At 42.4% G+C, this 25,480-nt stretch overlaps 1 protein-coding gene and 1 non-coding gene across 3 annotated transcripts in view; one reads left to right on the forward strand and one right to left on the reverse strand.

Annotated features, from left to right (window-relative positions):
* Positions 1 to 1,353: 1,353 nt before the first annotated feature.
* LOC122897889 lies at positions 1,354 to 1,456 on the reverse strand. The gene has a single exon (XR_006382710.1). It is a non-coding gene; the product is annotated as a U6 spliceosomal RNA (small nuclear RNA).
* Positions 1,457 to 9,191: 7,735 nt separating this feature from the next.
* The window catches only part of SIL1 (SIL1 nucleotide exchange factor), a 241,742-nt gene continuing 225,453 nt past the window's right edge, over positions 9,192 to 25,480 (forward strand). The window contains exon 1 of one of the 2 annotated variants that reach the window (XM_044226530.1): positions 9,192 to 9,293. In XM_044226530.1, coding sequence (XP_044082465.1) covers positions 9,206 to 9,293 — 88 coding nt within the window. In that variant the 5' untranslated portion in view covers positions 9,192 to 9,205. The remainder of the gene's footprint in view (positions 9,294 to 25,480) is intronic. The other variant, XM_044226511.1, reaches the window with a different exon arrangement.

The raw sequence follows: 25,480 nt of genomic DNA on the forward strand, positions 1-25,480 counted from the left end.
AAAAAGATTTTATTTATTTATTTGACAGACAGAGATCACAAGTAGGCAGAGAAGCAGGCAGAGGGAGAGGAGGAAGCAGGCTCCCTGCTGAGCAGAGAGCCTGATGCTGGGCTCGATCCCAGGACCCTGGGATCATGACCCGAGCCGAAGGCAGAGGCTTTAACCCACTGAGCCACCCAGGCGCCCCAGATAAATAAAATACTTAAAAAAAAAGAAAAAAGAGAGAGAGAGAGAGATCACGTTGTGTTTAGTCATCATGTTTCCTTAGTCTCCTTTTTTTTTTTTAATTTTTCATACTTAATGAATATTTATTTATTTTTTTCCAATTTATTTATTTTCAGAAAAACAGTATTCATTATTTTTTCACCACACCCAGTGCTCCATGCAAGCTGTGCCCTCTATAATACCCACCACCTGGTACCCCAACCTCCCACCCCCCCACCACTTCAAACCCCTCAGATTGTTTTTCAGAGTCCATAGTCTCTCATGGTTCATTCCTTAGTCTCCTTTGATCAACAATAGTTTCCTACTCTTTCTTTGTTTTTCATAATCTTTTTTTTTTAGGTTTTTATTGTAATTCCAGTTAGTTAACATACAGTGTAATCTTAGTCTCAGGTGTACAGTACGGTGATTCAACAATTCTGTACATCACCCAGTGCTCATTATGACAAGTGCGCTCCTTAATCTCCCCATCACCTATTTTACCCATCCCCTACCCACCTCCCCTCTGGTGACCATCAGTTTGTTCTCTAGAATAAAGAGTCTGTTTTTTGGTTTGTATGTGTCTCTCTTTTTTCCCCTTTGCTTGTTTTTTTGTTTGTTTGTCTCTAAATTCCACATTTGAGTGAAATCATATGGTATTTCTCTTTATCTGATGGACTTATTTCACATAGCATTATACTCTCCAGCTCTGTCCCCATTGTTGCAAATGGGAAGATTTCATTGGTTTTTTTATGGCTGGGTAATATTCCAGCCATATATATTGATATATACCACATCTTCTTTATCCCTTCATCAGATGATGTGCACTGCTTCCATAATTTGAGTATTATAAATAATGCTGCTATGCATATGGGGGTGCATGTATCCTTTTGAATAGGTGTCTTTGTTTTCTTTGGGTTAATACCCAGTAATGAGATTGCTGGATCCTAAGGTAGTTCTGTTTTTAACTTTTTGAGGAACCTCTATCCTGTTTTCCTGAGTGGTTGCACCAGTTTGCGTTCCTAACTGAAAGAGGGTTCTCCTTTCTCCACATCCTTGCCAACACGCGTTGTGTCTTGTGTTGTTGACTTTAGTCATTTTGACAGGTGTGAAGTGGTATCTCATAGTTTTGATTTGCATTTCCCTGTTGGTAAAAACACGGAACCCTTTGTGAATTTGCGTGTCCTCCTTGTGGAGCAGCCACGCTAATCTTCTCTGTATCGTTCCAATTTTAGTATGTGTGCTGCTGAAGCAGGCAATATTTTTCATAATCTTGACAATTTTGAAGTGTACTGATCAGGTATTTTGTAGAGTGCCCCTTAATTTGCATCTTTCTGATGTTTTCTCATTAGCAGACTAAGGCAATCACAAAGCCTCTTATGACCTTGTCTTAGAAGTCACATGCTGTTACTTTTACCATATTCTGTTATTTAGGAAGTAGACACTAAGTCAAGCCAAAACTCAAGGGGGTGGGGAGAACTGAGTTCTACCTACTGAAGGGAGGATTATCAGATTTTGTGGGCATATTTTAAAATCACCGGGGGAGTCAAGGAAGGCCTCCCTGATATAGTGACACTTGAACAAAACTTGAAATAAGCAAGGGAACAAGCTATGGAGACGTCAAGATAAAGCTTTGTAGGCACAGGGACACCCAGGAAGGGCCTGAAGCAGGAGTATACACAGCAATGTTTGAGAAGTATGTCAGGAAGCCAGAGTGGCTTACCAGAGACAGCAAGGTGGAGAATGGTAGGGCATGAGGTCATTAAATTTTCGGGCTGGGGGTTAGGGAGATAATGTAGGGCATTGTAGAACGTAGTAAGGGTTTGGATTTTATGCTGAGTGAAATGGGGAGCCATTGAAGAATTCTGAGCAGAACAGACATGATTTTAAAAGGATCATTCTGGCTGCTGTGTGCATACCCTATAGATCAGAAGGGCAGAAGTTGGGTATCAGATGAGGAAGAACTCAGTGTTCTCCCAGAAAGAGGCTCTTTTCCCTAATCCAGGTGAGAGATAATGCTTGGCATGCAGTAGGTGCTAAACATATCAAAGTCTGAAGGAATAGCAGTACCTTGAGGAAGAAAATGAGTGCCTTCCAATGTCTGGAAGAACATGAAGGTCTATACAATGCCCTTCTTTTATGTCCAGCATGTGGCCTGGCTGTAGGGATACAAAGAAAGAACTGAGTTCTTGACCTTGAGGAGCTCAGTCTGGTGGTTTGGACATTGTTGCAAGAAATAATCCCAACTTGACTGGCCAAGTGCTGTAACTGATTTGGTAAGGGAAGCTCTGGTGGGCCTCGGAGGAAAGCCTGATTTGGAGAAAGTACCAAAGGCCTCATTTGACACCCAACTTCCATACTTGCCAGCTGTAATCTACTCATACAGAAGCCAGATGCCAAACTCAAAGTTATCTGACTCTTGAGGCCCACAATCCCAGCCACTCTGATACTCTACCAACCCTGTGGAGACATGGTCTTTGTACACTTATCCCATGGTCTTGCCATTTATACCTTCAGTAGAGGGACTGCTATTTAATGGATTGAAGGGTTTTCAATACCCTAAAGACAGAAGGAAAGTGAGGCTTATTATCCTCTGATTTGTATTTACTGCAATTGCATTAAATAGCGTATACCATGGGAGAAGAAATAGCTCTCTGTTGGGTAGTGGATGCCGATGGTCTCAAGGCTTTGGCAAGACTCTGTGGATCAGGATGGGGGAAGGTCAGTGCTGTGGTTCTGAGACCCCTCCCTCATAGGCTCACCAGCACTGGTCCAAAAAACCCTGTAAAAAACTCTGTCCATTTTGTAGGTGGAGAGAAATGCCCTCTGCAGGGAGGCGGCTTTGGTACAAGACTGGGCTTCCAACAGGGGAAGTTGGCCTCTGAAATCACCAGTTGCAAGTTAGTCGGATGAGCTCTCTCTCAAGAGAGGCATGGGAAAGAGAAGCAAGCAGGGAAGCAAAGAGAGCAAGAATGAGAGTGAGACAGAACTCGAAGATATGATTAGCATATGCACATTGAGAGGACAGGAAGGGACACAAGATCTGAGGTTAAAAAAAAAAAAAAAGAAAAGAGCTGATAAGGATGGAGGAGATAATGGGTTCCTTCCATCAGCTGATAATAGTTCCCTCTGTGTCTGTGGAGAGAGAGAGAGAGAGAGAGAGAAAGAGCACCTCCAGAACCTGCCTTCCATCCATCCTCCCCTCACATCACCCTGGGTGGGAGGCAGGGTGGGGCTCACTCCCCAGTAGCTTCTCATCCCTTCGTCCCTTCAACAAGTATTCTTTTTTTAAAAAAAGATTTTATTTATTTATTTGACAGGCAGAAATCACAAGTAGGCAGAGAGGCAGGCACAGAGAGAGGGGGAGGCAGGCCTTCCGCCGAGCAGAGAGCCTGGGCTCTATCCCAGGGCCTGGGACCACGACCTGAACTGAAGGCAGAGGCTTTTACCCACTGAGCCACCCAGGCGCCCCTCAACAAGTATTCTTATTAAGAACCTACTTCAGGTCGGAAACTGCTCCAAGTGCCGGGGATATAGCTGTGAACAAGGCAGTGAGCACATAAATGAGTTAAGAAGCCCGTTGTAGATAGTGGCTAAATAAAACGGGTATAACAGGATGGGGTGTTGTCATTTGTACAATGGTGATATAACAGGACTGTCCTCACTGGGTTGCTGTGATTAGCAGAACTAATCCAGGGAAATGCTTAGCACAGTGCTTGGCACAGAGTTTCGTTGCTATTATCCTTCCTTCCTTTCATCCTTTCATCCTTCCAACCTTCCATCGTTCTAACGCTTTGCCTAAAGCTCTACCTTTCTCCCTGTGTCTTTCTCTCTCATTCATCCCCTCTTTCCAGCTCTCTCATCTTCCTCCCTCCCTTTCTCCTTTCTCTCCTTTCCACCCTCCCTTCATATGGCAATAGCCTTGCTCTTTCCTCCCTAAATTGAAGGGCAGGGGTGTAGTAAAACAAATTGCTGTCAACAAAGTACATTTCCACTGTATTCATCCCCATGCAGAGAAGATTTATCAGGGTCTCTCACCCTGCACTGTTATGTAAATATGGTAATCCAGTGGAAATATGATATCTGAGGAGTCTGAGGGTAAAGACACCATAAAAACTATCAATTACCCACAGGAGCTTGGGTTTGGTTAACTCACTCACTGCCTTGCATGTCTTCTGCCTTTCCCCTATAGGGGAAAACTTAACAGGTGGTGACAGCTTATAAAAGATGCTTTCTTCCTCCTTGGGTCCTAGGAGGTCATCTGGAGGATCAAACATTTGTAAAGCGCCTGAGAAATTTTAAAGTGCTACATAATTCAAGGGTATTATTATTTCTATTGTCATGTGGGCCATCTCTGTGCCTCTTACGTGTGACAGATGTCTGCTTTGTCTGCAAGGTAGGGCTGACCCCAAGCTTGGGTTTGCTGTAATCTCCTTTTGCTGCCTGAACCTATAAGCAATGCTCGCTCTTTCTTTCTTTTTATTAACTATTTTTTAATTTTTAAAAATTTTTAATTTTTTATTAACATATAATGCATTATTAGCCCCAGGGGTACAGGTCTATGAATCACCAGGTTTGCACACTTCACAGCACTCACCATACATAGCACATACCCTCCCCAATGTCCATAACCACCCTCTCCCCAGCCCCCTCTGTCCAGCAACCCTCAGTTTGTTTTGTGAGATTAAGAGTCTCTTATGGTTTGTCTCTCTCCTGATCCCATCCTGTTTCATTTTTTTTCCCTCCTAACCCCCAAACCCCCACATAGCCTCTCACATTCTTCATATCAGGGAGATTATATGATAATTCTCTTTCTCTGATTGAGTTATTTCACTCAGCATAATAGCATCTAGTTCCATCCACGTCGTTCCAAAAGGCAAGATTTCATTTCTTTTGATGGCTGCATAGTATTCCATTGTGTATATATACCACATTTTCTTTATCCATTCTTCTGTTGGTGGACATCTGGGCCCTTTCCATAGTTTAGCTATTGTGGACATTGCTGCTAGAAACATTTGGGTGCATGTGCCCCTTTGGATCACTACATTTGTATCTTTAGTGTAAATATCCAGTAGTGCGATTGCTGGGTCATAAGGTAGCTCTATTTTCAACTTTGTGAGGAACCTCCATGCTGTTTTCCAGAGTGGCTGCACCAGCTTGCATTCCCACCAACAGTATAGGAGGGTTCCCCTTTCTCCGCATCCTCACCAGCATCTGTCATTTCCTGAGTTGTTAATTTTAGCCATTCTGACTGGTGTGAGGTGATATCTCATTGTGGTTTTGATTTGTGTCTCCCTGATGCTGAGTGTTGTGGAGCACTTTTTCATGTGTCTGTTGGCCATCTGGATGTCTTCTTTGCAGAACTGTCTGTTCATGTCCTCTGCCCATTTCTCGATTGGATTATTTGTTCTTTGGGTATTGAGTTTGATAAGTTCTTTATAGATTTTGGATACTAGCCCTTTATCTGATATGTCATTTGCAAATATTTTCTCCCATTCTGTCAGTTGTCTTTTGGTTTTGTTGACTGTTTCCTTTGCTGTGCAAAAGCTTTTTTTTTTTTTTTTAAGATTTTATTTATTTATTTATTTGACAGAGATCACAAGTAGGCAGAGAGGCAGGCAGAGAGAGAGGAGGAAGCAGGCTCCCTGCTGAGCAGAGAGCCTGATGTGGGGCTCGATCTCAGGACCCTGGGATCATGACCTGAGCCAAAGGCAGAGGCCTTAACCCACTGAGCCCCATAGGCGCCCCTGTGCAAAAGCTTTTGATCTTGATGAAGCAAATTGCCCTTGCTTCCCTTGCCTTTGGTAATGTTTCTAGGAAGAAGTTGCTGCTGCTGAGGTCAAAGAGGTTACTGCCTATGTTCTCCTCAAAGATTTTTTTTTTAAAGATTTTTTTTAAAAGTTTATTTGACAGACAGAGATCACAAGGAGGCAGAGAGGCAGGTAGAGAGAGAGGGAGAAGCAGGCTTCCGCTGAGCAGAGAGCCTAATGCGGGGCTCGATCCCAGGACCCTGAGATCATGACCCGAGCCGAAGGCAGAGGCTTTAACCCACTGAGCCACCCAGGCGCCCCTCTCCTCAATGATTTTGATGGGTTCCTTTTTTACATTGAGGTCCTTCATCCATTTGGAGTCTATTTTTGTGTGTGGTGTAAGGAAATGGTCCTTTTCTGCATGTGGCTGTCCAGTTTTCCCAACACCATTTGTTGAAGAGACTGTCTTTTTTCCACTGGACACTTTTTCCTGCTTTGTCGAAGTTTAGTTGACCATAGAGTTGAGGGTCTATTTCTGGGCTCTCTATTCTGTTCCATTGATCTATGTGTCTGTTTTTGTGCCGGTACCATACTGTCTTGATGATGACAGCTTTGTAATAAAGCTTGTTGTCTGGAATTGTGATGCCACCAACTTTGGCTTTCTTTTTCAACTTTCCTCTGGCTATTCAAGGTCTTTTCTGGTTCCATATAAATTTTAGGATTATTTGTTCCATTTCTTTGAAAAAAAATTGTTTGTATTTTGATAGGGATTGCAAGTAATGCTCCTTCTTTTCTCTCTTTCTATGTACCTCCTGGGCACCCCAGAATCACATTGATGTTTGCCCTGAGTTTAATAGGAAGTTAAGCTCTCAAAAGGAATGAAAATCCTATGAATAGCCCACCACATTCCCACCACAGGAGTAAAGAGTGTGGCAGGTCCATAAGAGCCATGGGCAACTAGGAGGGAAGCTAGGGTCAAAGCCCTCAGCCCCCAAGACCTTAGGACATCTGTACTGAGAGCCTCAGGGATGCCCATGCTACCCTAGATGGTGCAGGGACTATGCTCAGAGAGGCCTACACTGTCCTCTGTCCCCAAAGAGGCAGGCAGAAGAGCCTGGTGGTTCAAATCTCAATATCTGAGTCCTGGGTTTGATCCCCATTCTACTACTTCCCAAATGATTTCTCTCTTACTTTTCTCAATTGCCAAATGGCAGTGATAATAGAGTCTTTTCATCTAGTTGTCATGAGGAATAAATGAAACAAAGCTTGTGAAGCGCTTAGCATGTAGTAAAATAATTTTGTTGTTGTTTTAAGTGTTGCTTAGAATGCTTTCTACATCATAGGCCCTGTTCCTCAAAGGCCTGGCCATAGGGATACAGACCTTGCCTGAGTACTTCCCCCAGGAAAGGGTCCCTAGGTTTAGGTTGTACCCGCTTCTCTTTGAAACCCAGCAGCCCCATGGGGGCTGGAGTTGGGGGACCAGAATAGGCAATAGGAAGGCATGAGGAGTTTTGGGGGAGGTGGGTGTTTCTTAAGCAGAAATGTCAAGAGTCAGAGCTGGAAATGGGGGAGGTGGCGGGGGTGGGGGGAGGAGGGAAAAAGATAGGATGTCTCTAAGCTGCCAAAATCCGGATGGGGATGCAACTCTGGGGTTCTGGCACTTCCTGCCACCCCCAGTCTTGGGAATGAGTCACTAGAGGGAGGAGTGATGGAGGTGTCACGCTCTGCCCACAGATCATCGGGCTGTTCTCCAAAAGAGGGCTGATGGGAGGGAAAAGGAGAAAATCTCGAGACTTAAGGGTGGAGAGGAGCTAGGAATAAGGGGACAGAGGAGGAGCTCTTAAGGTTCAGCTTACCTATTGGAAGGCCAGGGAGGCAGGCCCTAACCTCCACCTCATGGCCCATCCTGGCCATAAATAATAAATCCACAACTGCTCTTTTGACTTCTGCCTCTGCCTGAGCTGGGCTGGCTCTCTCCAGTTTCCCCACAGTTGGGTGCTTCACATCTTTTTGCTAACCTACAGTGGAGAAGGGGACAAGGATCCATTTGTCCCTTTTCCATCTGGCCAACTCTTAAAGTCTCCTCCCCCTTGAAGGCCTTTGTCTCTGACCCTGCTATAACTGTGTCATAGCACCTGGCTCATTTCATTGTGATTATTTTTCTTTAGGAATGCTGATCCCTTAGCCTTACAGCTCCTCAAATTCAGGGACTTCTTTATGTCCCTAGAGCCAAAGGTTAGACATAAATGTAGGGATGTGGCCTTGGCCCACAAACACTATTTTTTTCTCCTTCTCTCACTCTCTAGTTATTGCTATTCCCAACTCTTCGTATTATCCATTTACTGAGTACTTACTATGCGGCAGATATTTTTACATGTTAATTTATTTAATCCTCACAACGATCTGCCCTAGATGAGAAAACTTTTACAGATGAGAAAACTGAGCTTGGTGAAATTTAGTAACTTGTCCAAGGTCACAGTGTCTTAGGTGCTAGAACTGAAATTTGCCAGCAAAGCTCTCCGAATTTTTTGTTTTGCGAGTCTTTTATTATTATTTTTTAAATACAAAAATGAGGGGGCTCCTGAATGACTCAGCCAGTTAAACGTCTGACTTCAGATCAAGTCATGATCCCAGGGTCCTGGAATAGAGTTCCACATGGAGCTCCTTGCTCAGCAGATTGTCTGCTTCTCTCTCTGCTTGCTGCTCCTCCCCCTGCTTATGCTCTCTCTCACTCACTCTCTGACAAATAAATGAATGAAATATTTTTAAAAAAAGGAAGGAAAGAAAAGAAAATACAAAAAGAGACCTCTTAGCTGTAATTATTTCATATAGAATTTTCAATTTTTCTGGGTATCTTTTTAAATTTAAATTTTACATAAGTATATTATTAGTTTGAGAGGTAGAGTTTAGTGATTCATCAGTTGCATATAAAACTCAGTGCTTATTACATCATGTGCCCTTCTTAATGCCCATCACTCAGTTACCCCATCCCTCCACCCATCTCCCCTCCAGCAACCCTCAGTTGGTTTCCTATAGTTAAGAGTCTCTTATAGTTTGTTTCCCTCTCTGATTTCATCAGATTTTAGTTAATTTTTGAGTTTCCTGTTGCTTTTCTTCATGTGTGTGTGTGTGTGTGTGTATACATCTTTATTGAGATGTAATTTATATTCCATACAATTCACCCATTCAAGGTGCATAATTCACTGGTTTTTGGTATATTTACAGAGTCATGCAACCATTAGCACAATTAATCCATGAACATTTTCATCACTGGAAGAAGAAAACCCATACCATTTGGAGTTACTATCCATGTCCTTTTGACATCCTCAGCCCTAGGCAACTGTAAGTCTATTTTCTGTCTCTTTAGATTTGCTTACTTTGGGGATTCCCTATAAATGGAAGCATATAATATGTGGCCTTTGTGACTGACTTCTTTCACTTAGCATAATGTTAAATTTTATCCATGTTGAAGCATTTATCAGTACTTCATTTTTTCATTGCCAAATAATATTCCATTAACATCAATGAAATAGAATAATAGTATTCCATTGTGTGGATATTGTATGGAAATACCCTGCAGGACCATGTTGTATTACCCATTTATCGATTGGCAAAAATTTGGATTGCTTCCCCTTTTTAGCTGTTATGAATAATGTTGCTATGAACATTCATGTACACATTTTTGTATGAACACCTGTTTTCTGTTCCCTTGGGTATATATCTAGGAGTGGAATTGCTGGACCATATGGTAACTCTATGTTCAACCTTTTGAGGAAATGCCAGACTGTTTTCCAAAGCAGCTGTAGCGTATTATAATCCCACCAGAGGTGCATCAGAGTTCTAATTTCTCCACATCCGTCCAACATTGTTGTTATCTTTTTTATTATAGCCATTCTAGTGGCGTGAAGTAGTATTTCACTGTGGTTTTGTTTTTCATTTCTCTGATGACTAAGGATGTTGAACATCTTTTTATGTGCTTGTTGCCTATCTTCTTTGCCCATTTGAAAATTGGGTTATTTTTGTTTTTGTTACTGAATTATAGATTTCTTTTTTTTATTAATTATTTTCATTAACATATAATGTATTATTTGCCCCAGGGGTACAGGTCTGTGAATCATCAGGCTTATACATTTCACAGCACTCACCATAGCACATACCCTCCCCGATGTCCATAACTCAGTCACCCTCTCCCTACCCCCCTCCCCCCAGCAACCCTCAGTTTGTTTTGTACGATTAAGAGTCTCTTATGTAAAATTAAGAGTCTCTTGGGGCGCCTGGGTGGCTCAGTGGGTTAAAGCCTCTGCCTTCGGCTCAGGTCATGGTCCCAGGGTCCCAGGATCAAGCCCCGCATCGGGCTCTCTGCTTGGCAGAGAGCCTGCTTCCTCCTCTCTCTCTGCCTGCCTCTCTGCCTACTTGTGATCTTTGTCTGTCAAATAAATAAATAAAAAATCTTTAAAAAAATAAAGAGACTCTTAAGAGTCTCTTTATTTTTTTAAACGATTTTATTTAGGGACGCCTGGGTGGCTCAGTTGGTTAAGCAGCTGCCTTCGGCTCAGGTCATGATCCCAGCGTCCTGGGATCGAGTCCCACATTGGGCTCCTTGCTCGGCAGGGAGCCTGCTTCTCCCTCTGCCTCTGCCTCTGCCTGCCATTCTGTCTTCCTGTGCTCCCTCTCTCCCTCTCTCTCTCTGATAAATAAATAAAATCTTAAAAAAAAGATTTTATTTAATGTATTTATTTCAGAGAGAGAGAGAGCAGGAGCATGGGGGAAGAGCAGAGGGAGAGGGAGAAGCAGATTCCCCACTGAGCAGGGTGCCCGATGTGGGGCTCTATGCCAGGATCTGGAGATCATGACCTGAGCTCAAGGCAGACACTTAACCAACTGAGCCACCCAGGCACCCCATGGAATTCTTTATATATTCTAGATTCAAGCTCCTTACCAGATTTATAATTTTCAGATATATAGTCTCTCCCATTCTGTGTTTTTCCTTCCACTTTCTTTTTTTTTTTTTAAAGATTTTATTTATTTATTTGACAGAGAGAGATCACAAGTAGATGGAGAGGCAGGCAGAGAGAGAGAGAGAGGGAAGCAGGCTCCCTGCCGAGCAGAGAGCCCGATGTGGGACTCGATCCCAGGACCCTGAGATCACGACCTGAGCCGAAGGCAGCGGCTTAACCCACTGAGCCACCCAGGCGCCCCTTTCCTTCCACTTTCTTGAAGGAATCCCTTGAAGCACAAAGTCCAGCTTAGCTTTTTTCCCCCCATCACTTGTGCTTTTATTGTCATACCTAAGATGGCTTTCCATAACCCAAAGTCAGAAAGATTTACTCCTAATTTCTTTTGGGAGTTTTATAGTTTTAGCTGTGTAAGTCTATGATCCATTTTATGTATGGTATAAGGAAAAGAATCCAAGTTCATTCTTTTCCATGTGGATATGTAGTTGTCCCAGCATCATTTGTTGAAAAGATTATCCTTTCATTATTTATTTCACCTTTGTTGAAAAGATTTCACCTTTCACCTATCAAATTGTCTTGATATAAAATCAGCTGACTATAAATGTGAGGGTTTACTCTGAAGTCTCCAGTCTATGCCATTGGTCTACATGTCTTTCCTTATGCCAGGACCACACTATCTTGATTATTATACATTTGGGTAAATTTTCAGTTCAGATAGTGTGGGTCTTCCCAAATTTGTTCTCTTTTTTTTTTTCGGGATTGCTGTGGGTATTCTGGGTCCCTTGCATTTTTATGTGATTTTTAGGATTAGCTTGTAAATTTATACAAGAAAGACAGCTGTTTTCCAAACATTGGAATTCACAACATACAGACTGTGTTGAATCTGTAGATCAATTTGGAGAGAAAGCCCTCGCTCCTAGTAGGAATACCACACTATCATTTACAATGCAAGAGGAGAGAGGAAAATCATTACAAGAGGAGAAAGAGAAAGAAAGAGGGAGGGAGAGCAGAAAAGGAGAGAGGGAGATGGAGGCAGAGAGAGAGAAGAGAGGAAGAAAGGAAGAGAATTAAGGAAGATGAGTGGTCAACCATATGGAACAAGCAAAACTAATCTACATGTGAGGAGACCCCAGGTCAATCAAAAGGCAGAATCTTGGGAACACTGAATTCTTCCTCACCAGACACATCTTCCATTAACCCGATTTCAGTTCGTATGTTGGTAATAGTACAGATTCTTCCTTCCCCAAATCATTATTTTTTTCCCTAAGGTCTCTTCCAAATAACTGGAAGTTATGGGGATGGCTGATATGCCTTCATTTGTGGGATTTAACGGAAGTTTCGGCTGAAAAACCCCAAGTTTCAATAATGGAAAGAAATGAATCTCATCCTCCCTCCCTTTTCTGCAGTTAGAAGTGCTGCAGCCCATTCTTGGTGAGTAGTAGGGAAATTAGCCTGCCCTGGGACCTCAGTTCTGGGGACACTGATGTATGAAAGGTGTGCCTGGGTCTCCGTGGGTGCTTTGGGGCATGCATGACTGGAAATGGGTTGTAACTCTCTTATAACCTCATCATTGGTGAACTTAGCTGGACCCAAAGTGTCTTGCTACAATCTGTACCTCCTGCATCTCAAACAGACCATCCTTCTTACTAAGAGCTGGTAAGGGAATGAGGATATGGGAGGTGGGGATACAGACTGGAGAAGTGAGCTTAATTCCCTCCTAGTGGATGGAGAAGGGATGATTGAAATTGCTCATTTAGCAAAGATTTAGCCTGCTGTAGAAAATCCTATTAAATCACAATTCTTATCTCAGTCCCTGGCTCCTGGGAAGAGCAGCTCTGGGCTTTGTGAAGACCAGGGCACAGTCTTTTCTGAATCCAGCCGAACAATCATCACCACTAAGAAGCTAAAATCCAGAGGCAGGGAAACGTCACCAGGTTTCCCTGTCTCTTCTCACCCCTTCACCCTACTTCCTTGTATCATCCGTCAATTATCTGGTTAGTTGAGCCTTTTCTCTGCCCTTTGTAATATAAATAGCAAGCATTTTATGGGTCCCCATTAAGCAATGTGATCAGCATCAATTACCTAATGAGACTCTGGAAAGTCATGATTTAAAATCCTGTCCTCAATTGTGACTTGGCTTTGTCTGCAGCCAACATGATAATTGCAGTGACATCCAAACTAATGGCACTCCAGATGTGGGGCCTCTGCTCTCAGCCTGGGTTTGGCCCTGGGGAAAATTCACCCTGTGCCAAAGGTTCTGATCTCTTTACTTTATTTGGAAAGGGAGAGTTTATTTGTCCTACCAGGGCTCAGGGAGTGATGGCACAGATCAGGGAACAGCTCTGCCCTATGGTTTCATAGCCTCTGGGCACAGAAGACTAGAGGAAAGTGCAAGGACACAACTCCCAAGGATGGGCAGTTTTGTCTGTTTTGTTCTCTGCTGTTTCCATAGAGCCTAGACTACCTGGCACATAGTAGGGCCTCTATAAATACTTGATGAATGAAGAAATGAAATCCTGGGATGGTCCTTCAGCCAGCTAGCCCTTCTCTTTGCAAGCTTAGGTGTACTTCCCTGGAAGACACGTAGAGATTTTTGTGTTTAGTGATAATCTTTCCAGCATGAAGATTTAGTAATTGGTCCATTTGGGCTAGTGTCAGTAGATACAAGTATTCGATGTTGGCAACCTTAAGTTTTCATCTTTCTTTGGAAGCATTCTTATCCCCCATTCCCAGACAGCCTGGTTTAGGATTATATTCCAGCTGGTCTCCACCTCCCCACACCCAGAGCAACGCAAGTGGTTCTTTTCTTCCTCACTTTTTTTAAAATGTACTCTCAACACCCAACTTGGGGCTTGAACTTACAACCCTGAGATCAAGAATTACATGCTCTACCTACAAGCTAGTCAGGTGCCCCTTCTTCCTCACTTTTCTTAGCTCCTCCCTTGGTTAAGAAGCCATTTGCCAAATTCATTTGTCAGTTTTCAGTAGTCATTTATTCTGTGTCTCAGCAGCATTTGACCTACTTGGTCCCACCCTTCCATTTGAAACACTTTCTCCACTTGGCTTCCATGGCACTAACACTTTCAAGTGTCAGTTTTTATTTTAGGATACTTTTAGATTTATGGAAAAGCTGCAAAGCCACTACCGAATTGCCCTATGCCACACACCCAGTCCCCCTCCTGCCCCCGTCTCTCCCCCCCCAGCATCTTACTTTAGTATGGTGCATTTGTCATGCCTGTTGAGCCAAATTCTAATATATTATTATTAATGAAATACCATATTTGATTCAGATTTTCACCTAATGTTCTTTTTTTGTTCAGAATGCCACATTTTATTTAGTTGTCATGTCTCCTTAGGCTCCTCTTAACTCTGACACAATTTCTCGGACTTTCCTTATTGTTGTTGTTGTTGTTTTTTATTTTGTTTATCCACTTGATACAGAGAGAGAGAGAGAGAGATCACAAGGAGGCAGAGAGGCAGGCAGAGAGAGAGAGGAGGAAGCAGGCTCCCTGCTGAGCAGAGAGCCTGATGTGGGTCTTGATCCCAGGATCCTAAGATCATGGGCTGAGCCGAAGGCAGAGGCTTAACTCACTGAGCCAGGTGCCCAACTTTCCTTGAACTTGACACTTTGGAAGATTACTGGCCAGGTATTTTGTAGAATGTCTCTCAACTGGGATTTGTCTGGGTTTTTCCTATGATTAGATTTCCTCTTCCCTTTTCTATGGGAGGAAGACTATAGAAGTGCCATTCTCACTCTATCCTATCAATTGACATGCCTTATCACTATTGATGTTAACCCTGATCACCCGGTTGAGTTTAAGTTTGCCAGGTTTCTCCACGATAAAGTTACTCTTCCACCATCCCTTCCCTACTTTTATATTGTATTCTTTGTAATGAAGTCACTACGTACAGCCCACATTTAAGAAATCCTTGGAGATGGAGTATTTACATAAATTTACATAATTTATTTGGAATCCTATGAAGGGGACTTGTCTCTTTCTCCACTTATTTGTTTACTTAGTCAATTAATTTATATCACTATGGGCTCATAATTACTTATTTTGCACTTCGGGTTACAATCCAGTAAACTTTATTTTGTTGATCAAATATTTCCACTTATGGTTTTTTTTTTTTTCCACTTATGGTTATTGGGAGCTCTTCCACTTAGCTATGTCCCTTTAATAGACTTCCATTACTGGGTTGTTGTTGGAGACCTTACTTTCTTTATGAGACTGGAAGATGCTCCAGGCATCTTCTTGCCCCAGCTCTAGAATCAGCCATTTCTCGAAGGAGCTCTGTTTTTTTTTTTTCCACAACAAAAGAGTTTCACTCCCTGAAATTACATTATTTCCTTGCATTCTATCGGTATCTCCCACTAGAACATTAGGTCCTTAACAGGACCTTTTTGCTTATTCACTGCTGAATCGTGATTACCTAGAATAGTATCTGGCACACAGGAGGATATCAATAAAAATGTAGTGAATGAATGACTAAATGAATAAGGCCAAGTATTATGCCTTTTATATACATATATTCTTTTTTTTTAATTCAAGTATAATTAACATATAGTGTTATATTAGTTTCAGGTGTACAATGTAATGATTCAATAGTTCTATACACTGTTCTGTGTCCATCATGACTAGTGTACTCTTAATCCCATTCATCTATTTCACCAATCCCCACACCCTCTTCCCCTTTGACAACCGTCAGTATGTTCTTTGTGTTTAAGAGTCTTATTTTTTTGTTTGTCTCTTTGTGTTCTTTGTTCATGTGTTTTGTTTCTTAAATTCCACATATGAGTAAAATCTTATGGTGTTTGTCTGTCTCTGACTTATTTCACTTAGCATTATACCCTCTAAATCCATCCATGTGGGGCGCCTGGTTGGCTCAGGTCATGATCTCATCGATCCTGGGATGGAGCCCTGTATTGGGCTCTCTGCTCAGCAGGGAGCCTGCTTCCTCCTCTCTCTGCCTGCCTCTCTGCCTACTTGTGATCTCTGTCTGTCAAATAAATAAATAAAATCTTTAAAAATAAATAAATAAATCCATCCATGTTGTTGCAAATAGCAAGACCTCACTCTTTTTTTAATGTTTGAGTAATATTCTACTGTGTGTATATATCTATATTTATATCTACATCTATATCTATCTATCTATCTATCTACCTATCTCACATCTTCTTTATCCGCTCATCTGTAGATAAACACTTGGGTTGCTTCCATATGTTGGTTATTGTAAATAATACTACAGTAAACAGAGGGGTGCATATATCTTTCCAAATTGGTGTTTTCATTTTCTTTGGGTAAATACCCAGTAGTGGAATTCCTGGATCATATATTTACAGGCATTCCTCAAGATGCTTTGACACTTACGAGAATTTGATCAAGGCTAGATATAGAGATGGGTGGACATATGGATATATGAATCAAAAAATGGATGAATGAATAACCAAAGGGATGGATAGATTATTAGATGTATGAATGAATTGAGAAAAGGATGGAAGATGGTATTACCACTTTGCACTCCAGTTGTTCATGAGAGAAAGTGAATGGTGAGGGGCCTCATTCTTGATTCCTTCCACACTTTCTTCTTCCACATTCAATCAACTGCTAAGTCAATTTTACATCTCAAATACTTCTTAAATCCATTTCCTGTTTTTCATTTCAACTGCTCATTGCCCTAGTGCACACTCTCTTCATCTCTTGCCTGGATGCTGTTACAGCCTCCTAACTCATCTCTGCCTTCAGCCTTGTCTCTGCCCTAGTGCACTCTCTCTTCATCTCTTGCCTGGATGCTGTTACAGCCTCCTAACTCATCTCTGCCTTCAGCCTTGTCTCTCCCCTCCCCCCACCACTCCGCCCCACCATCCACATTCCAGAGGGATCATTCTAAAATAGAACTATGCAGGGGCGCCTGGGTGGCTCAGTGGTTAAGCCGCTGCCTTCGGCTCAGGTCATGATCTCAGGGTCCTGGGATCGAGTCCCGCATCGGGCTCTCTGCTCAGCAGGGAGCCTGCTTCCCTCTCTCTCTCTGCCTGCCTCTCCATCTACTTGTGATTTCTCTCTGTCAAATAAATAAATAAAATCTTTAAAAAAATAAAATAAAATAAAATAAAATAGAACTATGCAGTGTTACTCCACTGCTTAAACCCTTAGGGTAAAGTCTAAACTCCTTAGCAAGATATAAAGCACCTTTGATGACCTGGATCTTGGCCATCTCTTTAGCCTCTCTTCTGCCATTCTCTACCTTGCACTGATTTGTATGCCTCAAAAATACCAAACTGCTTAGAGTTTCCACCAGGGATCATGCCGTTTTCCTGCTTTGTCCTTTGCTTATAGTGGCCTCCCTGCCTGGAATGCCCTTTCCTCACATCCATGGTTTAGAATTCTTACCTGTTTCAAGTTGAGAAACAGTTACAAAGCATGTAACTTTGCAGTTGTGATTATGCTTCATAATAGGCCAGGACTAGGGTTCCAAGTTTAAAGACAGTTGAGGGTGCCTGGGTGGCTCAGTGGGTTGAGGCCTCTGCCTTCGGCTCAGGTCATGATCCCAGGGTCCTGGGATTGAGCCCCACGTCGGGCTCTCTGCTCAGTGGGGAGTCTGCTTCCTCCTCTCTCTCTCTTTGCCTGCCTCTCTGCCTGCTTGTGATCTTTAAAAAAAATTTTTTTTAAAGAGAGTTGTACAGGTGACAATGAACACACCCTTCACTTTTGTGTCCTTGATAACTCACTTGACTCACCCTAGTCCTGGTCCTGGTCTTTTCTAGACTGGAAGTTTGCTGAGGGTGAGAATTTTTTCTCTTATTCCTATAATCCCTGGTTCAAGGACTGGTGTCTGGCAGGTGCTCAGTATCTGTGGGAGGGAGGGAGGAAGGATGAACTGGAGGTCCACGATCCAGGCCTTAAGTCCAGACTCTGCATCTTACTAGCTATAGAAAACTGAATAAGTTTCTCTCTGTTCCTCAGTTTCCTCATCTGTGGAAAAGTAATGATAATAATGAATATATCTATTAGAAGATTGTTTTTCCATTTTAAGGGAGATTATCCATTTGGCCAAAAATTTAGGATTTATCAACCATAGCCAATTTTCATTTCTAAATAGCTCCGTTTTGATTTATTTTTTTTTTTGTCCCATGAATTTAGAAGTGTTTCCAAATGCATGGGGGGCTTGTTATCTTTCTGTTGTTAAGTTCTATTTCGATTAGAGAAAGTAGTCTATTGATTTTTTTTTTTTTTTAATCTGATGAGATGAGCTCTCCGGTCTAGTGTGTGATCAGTGCTTTAGATGTTACATGCGTGCTTGAAAGAATAATCGTTGGCTGTCTCATGGGATTACTATGAAGACAAATATTAGATAAAACCTATACAGCACTTAAAACAGCACTTAGCACTTAGTAACATCTCAAGAAGCAGTGACTCTCATTGTTGTTTTGTTATTATTGTTGGTGGATGACGATCTTAGTCGGTCCTCTGTGTGTTACCAGGAGCTCTGGGAATTAGGGAAATTGAGCCCTTTCCTGCAAGTCAGTGCTCTATGGTTTAACATCTGTACTGGCTACAAGGTCAGTTAATCTTTGACACAGAGAATACCACTCATCTCATTATGGGGAATAGAGCTCAGAGTTTGAATCAGACTGACCTAGGCTGGGGCCCTAGTGTGGCCCTTCACTAGTCATGTGACACTTCCCTTCCTCCAAATTCTACTTTCCTTACTGGGGTTTGAACTTGGACTTGCAGGGTTTTTAAGAAGATTAAAGTGAAAGCCTTCAACATAGGACTGGACACAAAGTAGACCTCTGGTAATATTGCTTTCTTTTCCTTTCCTTCCACTGAGGAGCAGAGAGGAAGGAAGACAGAGCTGTAATATTGTAACCATCTCTCCTCTCCTCTGCTAGACTTCTCTCCTTCAAAAGCCTCCTTCTCATCCCTGCAAGGCTGCATTTCTTTGATGGTCCTCATCATGGAGCAGCTTGAAACTAGCCATGAGAGAGGGAGCAGAGGGGGGAAGAAAGGGGATGTTGACATATGCAAATCATTACCCAGCCTCCTGCCAGATTAGTGTGACACCTACTTGGACAGAATTTCCTTTTCATTTCCCATGTGGAAGAGCCCAATTAATTTTTCAGGCTGCCAGTCACCATATCCCATAGATGACAGCTTCTCAGACCTTCAGTGAGAGCAGTGTCATCCTCCCTGGAAGCCACTCAAAGTTGGGATTTGTCTCTACTCATTCTGGGGTCTTTAGGTGGACTGCATGTCTTTGGCACCTTTGCTTTGCCCTGGGGCTGATGCTGAGCTTCCCTCAACACTGACTTCAACCTCTCCTACTTTCCTTTAACCCTCAGTCCCAGTGTGAAAAATGGGTTGGTTGATTTTCTTATCTTTGAAGAAGAGGTATGAAACACATAGAGGCAGAGCTAAAGGTGACAGAGTTAGGGAAGCTCTGGAGAGGGATATTTCAAATGCAATTTCAAAGATATACTTTGACCTCATTCTTACTGTTCCTTTTAGTTCCATTGTCTCCTGTCATTTTGTCTCCCACCATAATTCCCACACAGGTCAGACAAATTTCATTTTCTCTGCTTCTGCCTCAAGGCTGCTAGAGAAAACCACAGAACCATGCTCACTGGCTCCAATGTCTGATTTCCAGGTGTGGTGAGGTGTTCAGTGCCCCTTGATAATTTCTTTTATCCCCAGTCCATGATTTTTTTTCATTCTCCTGTTATGGGCATTTGGGCTTATTACCAGTTTCAGTTATCATTAATAAAGTTGCTATGGATATTCTCATACACATCTTTTTGTGAACATATGTTTTTCTTTTTCTTGGGTAAATAACAAGGAGTGGAATTGTGGGGGCACTGGGTGGCTCAGTTGGTTAAGTGTCTGACTCTTGATTTCGGCTCAGGTCATGATATCACTGTTGTGGGATCAACCCCCTCATCAGCTTCTGCACTCAATATGGAGTCTGCATCAGTTTCTCTCTCCCACTTCCTCTCTGCCCCTCCCCCTGCTTTATTTATTTTTAAATAAAATCTTAAAAAAATAAAGGAGTGGAATTGTAGATTATTTATAAGAAAGTACCAACAATTTTCCAAAATGTTGTACCATTTGGTGCCCTTATTACAAAGAAATATCCCTGGGCTCCATGCTAGATTTACTGAATCAGAATATTCTAGGAATAAAGGCCAGAAAGCTGTATTTTTAATTAATTAATCAAGTAGCTGCACACTCAACATGGGGCTTGAACTTATGACCCTGAGATCCATCCTCTACTGACTGAGCCAGCCAGATGCCCCCAGGAAACTGTATTTTTAAAGAAATCTCCCCATGTAATTTTACATGCATTAATTTTAATGCAGCTAGTTCATTAATTGGCGTGTGGAAACCACTTGGAGAATACTTAAAAATCTTTGCTTTCAGGTTTTATACCCCCTTCTGAATAGATGCACGTCTGTTTTCCCTGTCCACCACATATCATGATTGCAAATAATGAAATAGTTGACTAACAGTGATTTAAGGAGTAAGGACATTTGTTTATCTCGCATAACAAGAAACAGAGGTTAGTAGCTTCACATTTGGTTAATTTGGCCATTCGACAGTGTCATCAAGGATGTAGGTTTTCTCATTTGCTATCCACAGGGTATTTATTCCATTATAGGGCTTGTCCACTTATGGTCCTAAATTGGCTGCTACAGCCCTCAACAGCATGAACTTGCATGATGACTTCCAAGGAGGGAAAGAAGGGGGTTGAAGAAGATACTGATTGAAATGAGTAGGAAAATGTTTTCCAGAAGCTTCCAGACTTCCAGGTTCATTGTCCAGAACCAGGTTACTTGTCTATCTTTAGGTTTAAAAGGGTGGGGGAAGAGGTTTTGAGACCGTATCTGGCATTTTTAAAAAAAGATATTATTTATTTATTTGAGAGAGAGAGACAGTGAGAGAGAGCATGAGAGGCGAGAAGGTCAGAGGGAGAAGCAGACTCCCCATGGAGCTGGGAGACCGATGCGGGACTCGATTCCGGGACTCCGGGACTGTGACCTGAGCCGAAGGCAGTTGCTCAACCAACTGAGCCACTCAGGTGCCCTAGTATCTGGCATTTTTGAGGCCCTGTAGCAGGGGGCAAGGAAAAAGGGTAGGAAAATAGCTTTTGGGGAAGTAACCAATGGTATCTTCCTCAAGACCTCTTTAAAACTCCTCTTAGAAGGTCACCTTATTACTAGATCCAATGACTTCTCTCCAGCTATCCTTGTACTTGAATTCTCTGTGATGTTTTATGTTGCCAGTTCTCTCTCAAAACTCTTTTCTTGTTTTTTGTTTTTTTTTTGCTATACATTCTCTCTACCTCTCTGATCACTTCTGCTTGGGCTTCCCTCCACTATCCTTCTCTACTTTATAGACTAGTGTTACCATGGGTTTTTAACCAGACCCTGTCTTAGCATCTCTGAGCATCTGAACCAAGCAGTTCATCCTAACATGTGACCAAGACCTAATGAGAGCTGTTTGTGGTCTACCCCTTGAGACTTTATATCTGGCCATGTGCTTCCTTTCCCCACTACAATCCTGATACTCTCTCTGCCATGACTCTTTGTCTTCTCTGCATTATAGCAGTATTGCTCTTGAAAAGATCCTTACCAGCTCTCTCTTAAGGATGGACTTAAAAAAATGTTGCTTATTGTTATGCCCCCAAAATGGGTCCATGATTAAAAGAGCAAGACTGATATAAAGCGAAGGTCAAGCAAAGCTTAATTTCATGCCAAGCATCAAGAATCAAACTGACTGGGCTGCCTGGGTGGCTCAGTGGGTTAAACCTCTGCCTTCAGCTCAGGTCACGATTTCAGGGTCCTGGGATCGAGTCCCGCATCAGGCTCTCTGCTAGGCAGGGAGCCTACTTCCTCCTTCCTGTCTCTCTCTCTCTCTCTACTTGCCTCTACTTGTGATCTCTCTCTGTCAAATAAATAAAATCTTAAAAAAAGAAAAAAGAAAATAAAAGAATCAAACTGACCTGCCAGGGCTGCACCTCTTACAAAGAGGGCGACCTTTCACTGTTTCACAGACTAGCTTTGAAGGGCAAAGGCCATGCAGTCGGGCCTGGCCACGCACTGGTGGCCAGTGAGATTGTAACACACAGAGAAAGGGGCACAGTGATGCTAGGTGACCAATCAAATTGCAGTTTACTCTATAATAGACATTTGACCTAGCCTATCGCACCTTGGTCAGAATTGGCATCCAAAAGGTGCCCAAAGGACAGGGCCCATACTCCTTGGTAACTAGGGAGTTACTGATCAGATATCTTCACCTGGCCTGACCCACCCTTCTATCTGGGCTTTGTTACCTGGAGCTGGTTTCGGGGACTTGTTTTTAAGTAAGTTCCCTGGGGGAAGAGGAGCTTGGATAGTTTAAGGGTTAAACAACGTTAGTGTTTTAACCCTGATGGAAGCCTCTAGCTAAGTAGGTCCTTACACTTATAACCTCTCAGAGGGATAGATGCTGGAACTGAAGGACACTTTGTTTTTCCACACTCCCTAGGATTTCAGAAAAGCAGCTGTATTGCTCTACAAAATAAAGAAGTGATGAGTTTGGAGTTCCAGAGATTAAAAGATCAAGAAGAGAGAGAGACTAGAGTCAGTTGAGAACTGGGTGGTAGAAGAGTTGAGAAGCACCTACTGCTTATGGCTACATGAGAGAATATGAATAGACACATCTACAGCTGAGTTTTTAAGTGAAACAATGTGTGTTATGACCCCTCTCTGTGATGTATAAATTTTTATTGAATACTTCTGAAGCCACCATATATGTCATATGACTTGATTTCAGACAGACAGCAGTGAGGGGCCATCGGTTTAGGAAGCTGGCAGTATGGACATGCCCAAATCTCACACCCAGGCTATGAAAGCCTCTCTTTGATCTCTGTCCTCAAGCAACTTCCAGCCCACCCTCCATGTAGCTGTGCCTATATTAAGACACAAACCCGGTCATTTCCCTGCTTTAATCTTTTACTGACTGCCCAGTTGTTTCTTCTGATACCTGGGGTTCTTCATGGAGCATCGTCAGGGGTCTTCAGTACCCATGAGAACATTTGTTATTTAGTTTCAGGATTAATTTTTTAAATAACTTTAAAAAAAGATTTTGTTTATTTATTTGACAGAGAGATATAGAGAGAGCACAAGTAAGCAGAGTGGCTTGAGCCTGCTGAGCAGGGAGCCTGATGTGGGGCTCTATCCCAGGACCCTGGAATCATGACCTGAGCTGAAGGCAGCCGCTTAACCAACTGAGCCACCCAGGCGCCCCATCAAGATTAATTTTTTTAAAAACTTATGTATAGTCCATAATACCCAGATGACTACCTTATAACCAAGTACTTTGAGGAGATATTAGTATTAGTCTCTACTCATATTTATTGATCAGACTGGTGCCAAGTAATATGAAATGATGGCATTTAACTTTTAATGTTGTAATTATTTTTAAGCTCATAGTTGACACATATATCCTCAGCACCTAGAACAGTACCTGGCACATCGTAGGTGTTCCATAAAGATTTGCTGAATGAATGAATGAATGAATGAATGAAATATCTCAAAGTTCTGAGTTCTGATATTCTTGGGGACTCTCTATAGTTTGAGATCTCCTCAGCGTAGCATGTGAGGCTCTTCACAATCAAGCTAGGAATACTCAACTAGTAATTTTATCAGACAGTCTGGGCAGGATGTGGAGGCGTAGTCCTTTTTAGAAAATAAAAAAAAATGAAAGTAGAAAGGATTTATGTACATTTTGACAGGGAAGCCATGATATGCAAATGACTTGCAAATATAATGCAAATGACATGCAACTTCTCATGCAAATGAGCATCCTGTCTTTGGAATCAGCTGCCAGAGTATTCACTAATTTGTCTGTGGCACTGGCAGTAAATCTTTCAAGGGCTTAGGATGCAAGTTTCCTTGATGGGAATGCGTGTGTATTGGGAGGAGGAGGTGGTGGAAAGGGGTCACTCAAGGAAGAGTCAGTATGATGCTACGAGCTTGCTTCTTGTATGAAACTTGGTACAGTATGCAGCTTAATATGAAGTTATTCTGCCACGATACTCCAAAGGGTGGCCTTTTGGAATTGGCAGAAAGTGTGGGTGCAACATGCAACCTCATATTTTCTGTCCACCCGTCTCCTATCATTCAGGCTGTGGACTACAAGAGCAGAGACAGGGGAATCAGAGATCCCTCACCATGAGGACCACAGATGAGCCGGAGACAAGGGCTCTTGTAAATCACAACTGAAGGAGATTAAGAGCCTGATGTGGGGTTCTGCATTTCCTAATCTCATGACAAGAAGAATTTAGCTGAATTTTTACTAGACCTCTTAGAAAAAGGTGGGTGGTTACAAGAAACATGGGGGCTTTCTGAGAAATATATCTGCTTAATCTCAATACCAATGATGTGGTCTGACAAAATTGGAAGCTTACTTAGAAATCTAAAGGAATGGGCGCCTGGGTGGCTCAATGGGTTGAAGCCTCTGCCTTCGGCTCAGATCCTGATCCCAGGGTCCTGGGATAGAGCCCCACATCGGGCTCTCTGTTCCACAGGGAGCCTGCTTCCTCCTCTCTCTCTCTGCCTGCCTCTCTGCCTACTTGTGATCTCTGTCTGTCAAATAAAAAAATAAAATCTTAAAAAAAAAAAAAGAAATCTAAAGGAAATAAAGGTCAGCTGTGATTTTTTTTTTCATTATAAAAACTTATTCTTCCCTGTCCATGACATGAAAGGAAATTTTTGGTTACACAGACTCTTCTTCTCCAATGATTATAAAAGTACTGGGAAGGGGTGCCTGGGTGGCTCAGTTGGCTGAGCATTGAACTTGATTTCTGCTCAGGTTGTGATCTCAGGATCCTGAGGTTAAGCCCCACTCAGTAGGGAGTCTGCTTGAGGATTTCTCTCCCTCTGCCCTTCCCCCTGGCCGTGCATGCATGTTCTCTCCTTCTAAAATACATAGATTAATCTTTTTTTAAAAATTATTTTATCTTATTTTTTATTTATTTTAATATTTATTTATTTATTTTTAAAAGATTTTATTTATTTATTGGACAGACAGAGTTCACAAGTAGGCAGAGAGGCAGGCAGAGAGAGAGGAGGAAGCAGGCTCCCTGCTGAGCAGAGAGCCCGATGTGGGGCTCAAACCCAAGACCCTGGGATCATGACCCGAGCTGAAGGCAGAGGCTTTAACCCACTGAGCCACCCAGGTGCCCCAATCTTTTTTTTTTTTAAAGTACTGGGAAGGGGCACTTGGGTGACTCAGTCTGTTAGGCACCTCTCTTTGGCTCAGGTCATGATCCCAGGGTCCTGGGGTTGAGCCCAGTGGTGAGCTCCCTGCTCAGCAGGGAGTCTGCTTCTCCCTCTGCCTCTCTCTGCCATCTTGTGCTCTCTCTCTTTGGCTCACTCTTTCTCATATAAATAAATAAAATCTTAAAAAAAAGTATTGGAAAAATAAAATAAAAGAGCCTCTATTAGATATATTTTGACATAGCTCAGAATCTGTGGGGCACCTGGATGGGTCAGTCAATTAAGCATCTGACTCTAGGTTTTGGCTCTGGTCT

Source organism: Neovison vison, chromosome 1 (genome assembly GCF_020171115.1).
Source record: "Neovison vison isolate M4711 chromosome 1, ASM_NN_V1, whole genome shotgun sequence".
In the NCBI taxonomy this organism is placed as follows: Eukaryota; Metazoa; Chordata; class Mammalia; order Carnivora; family Mustelidae; genus Neogale; species Neogale vison.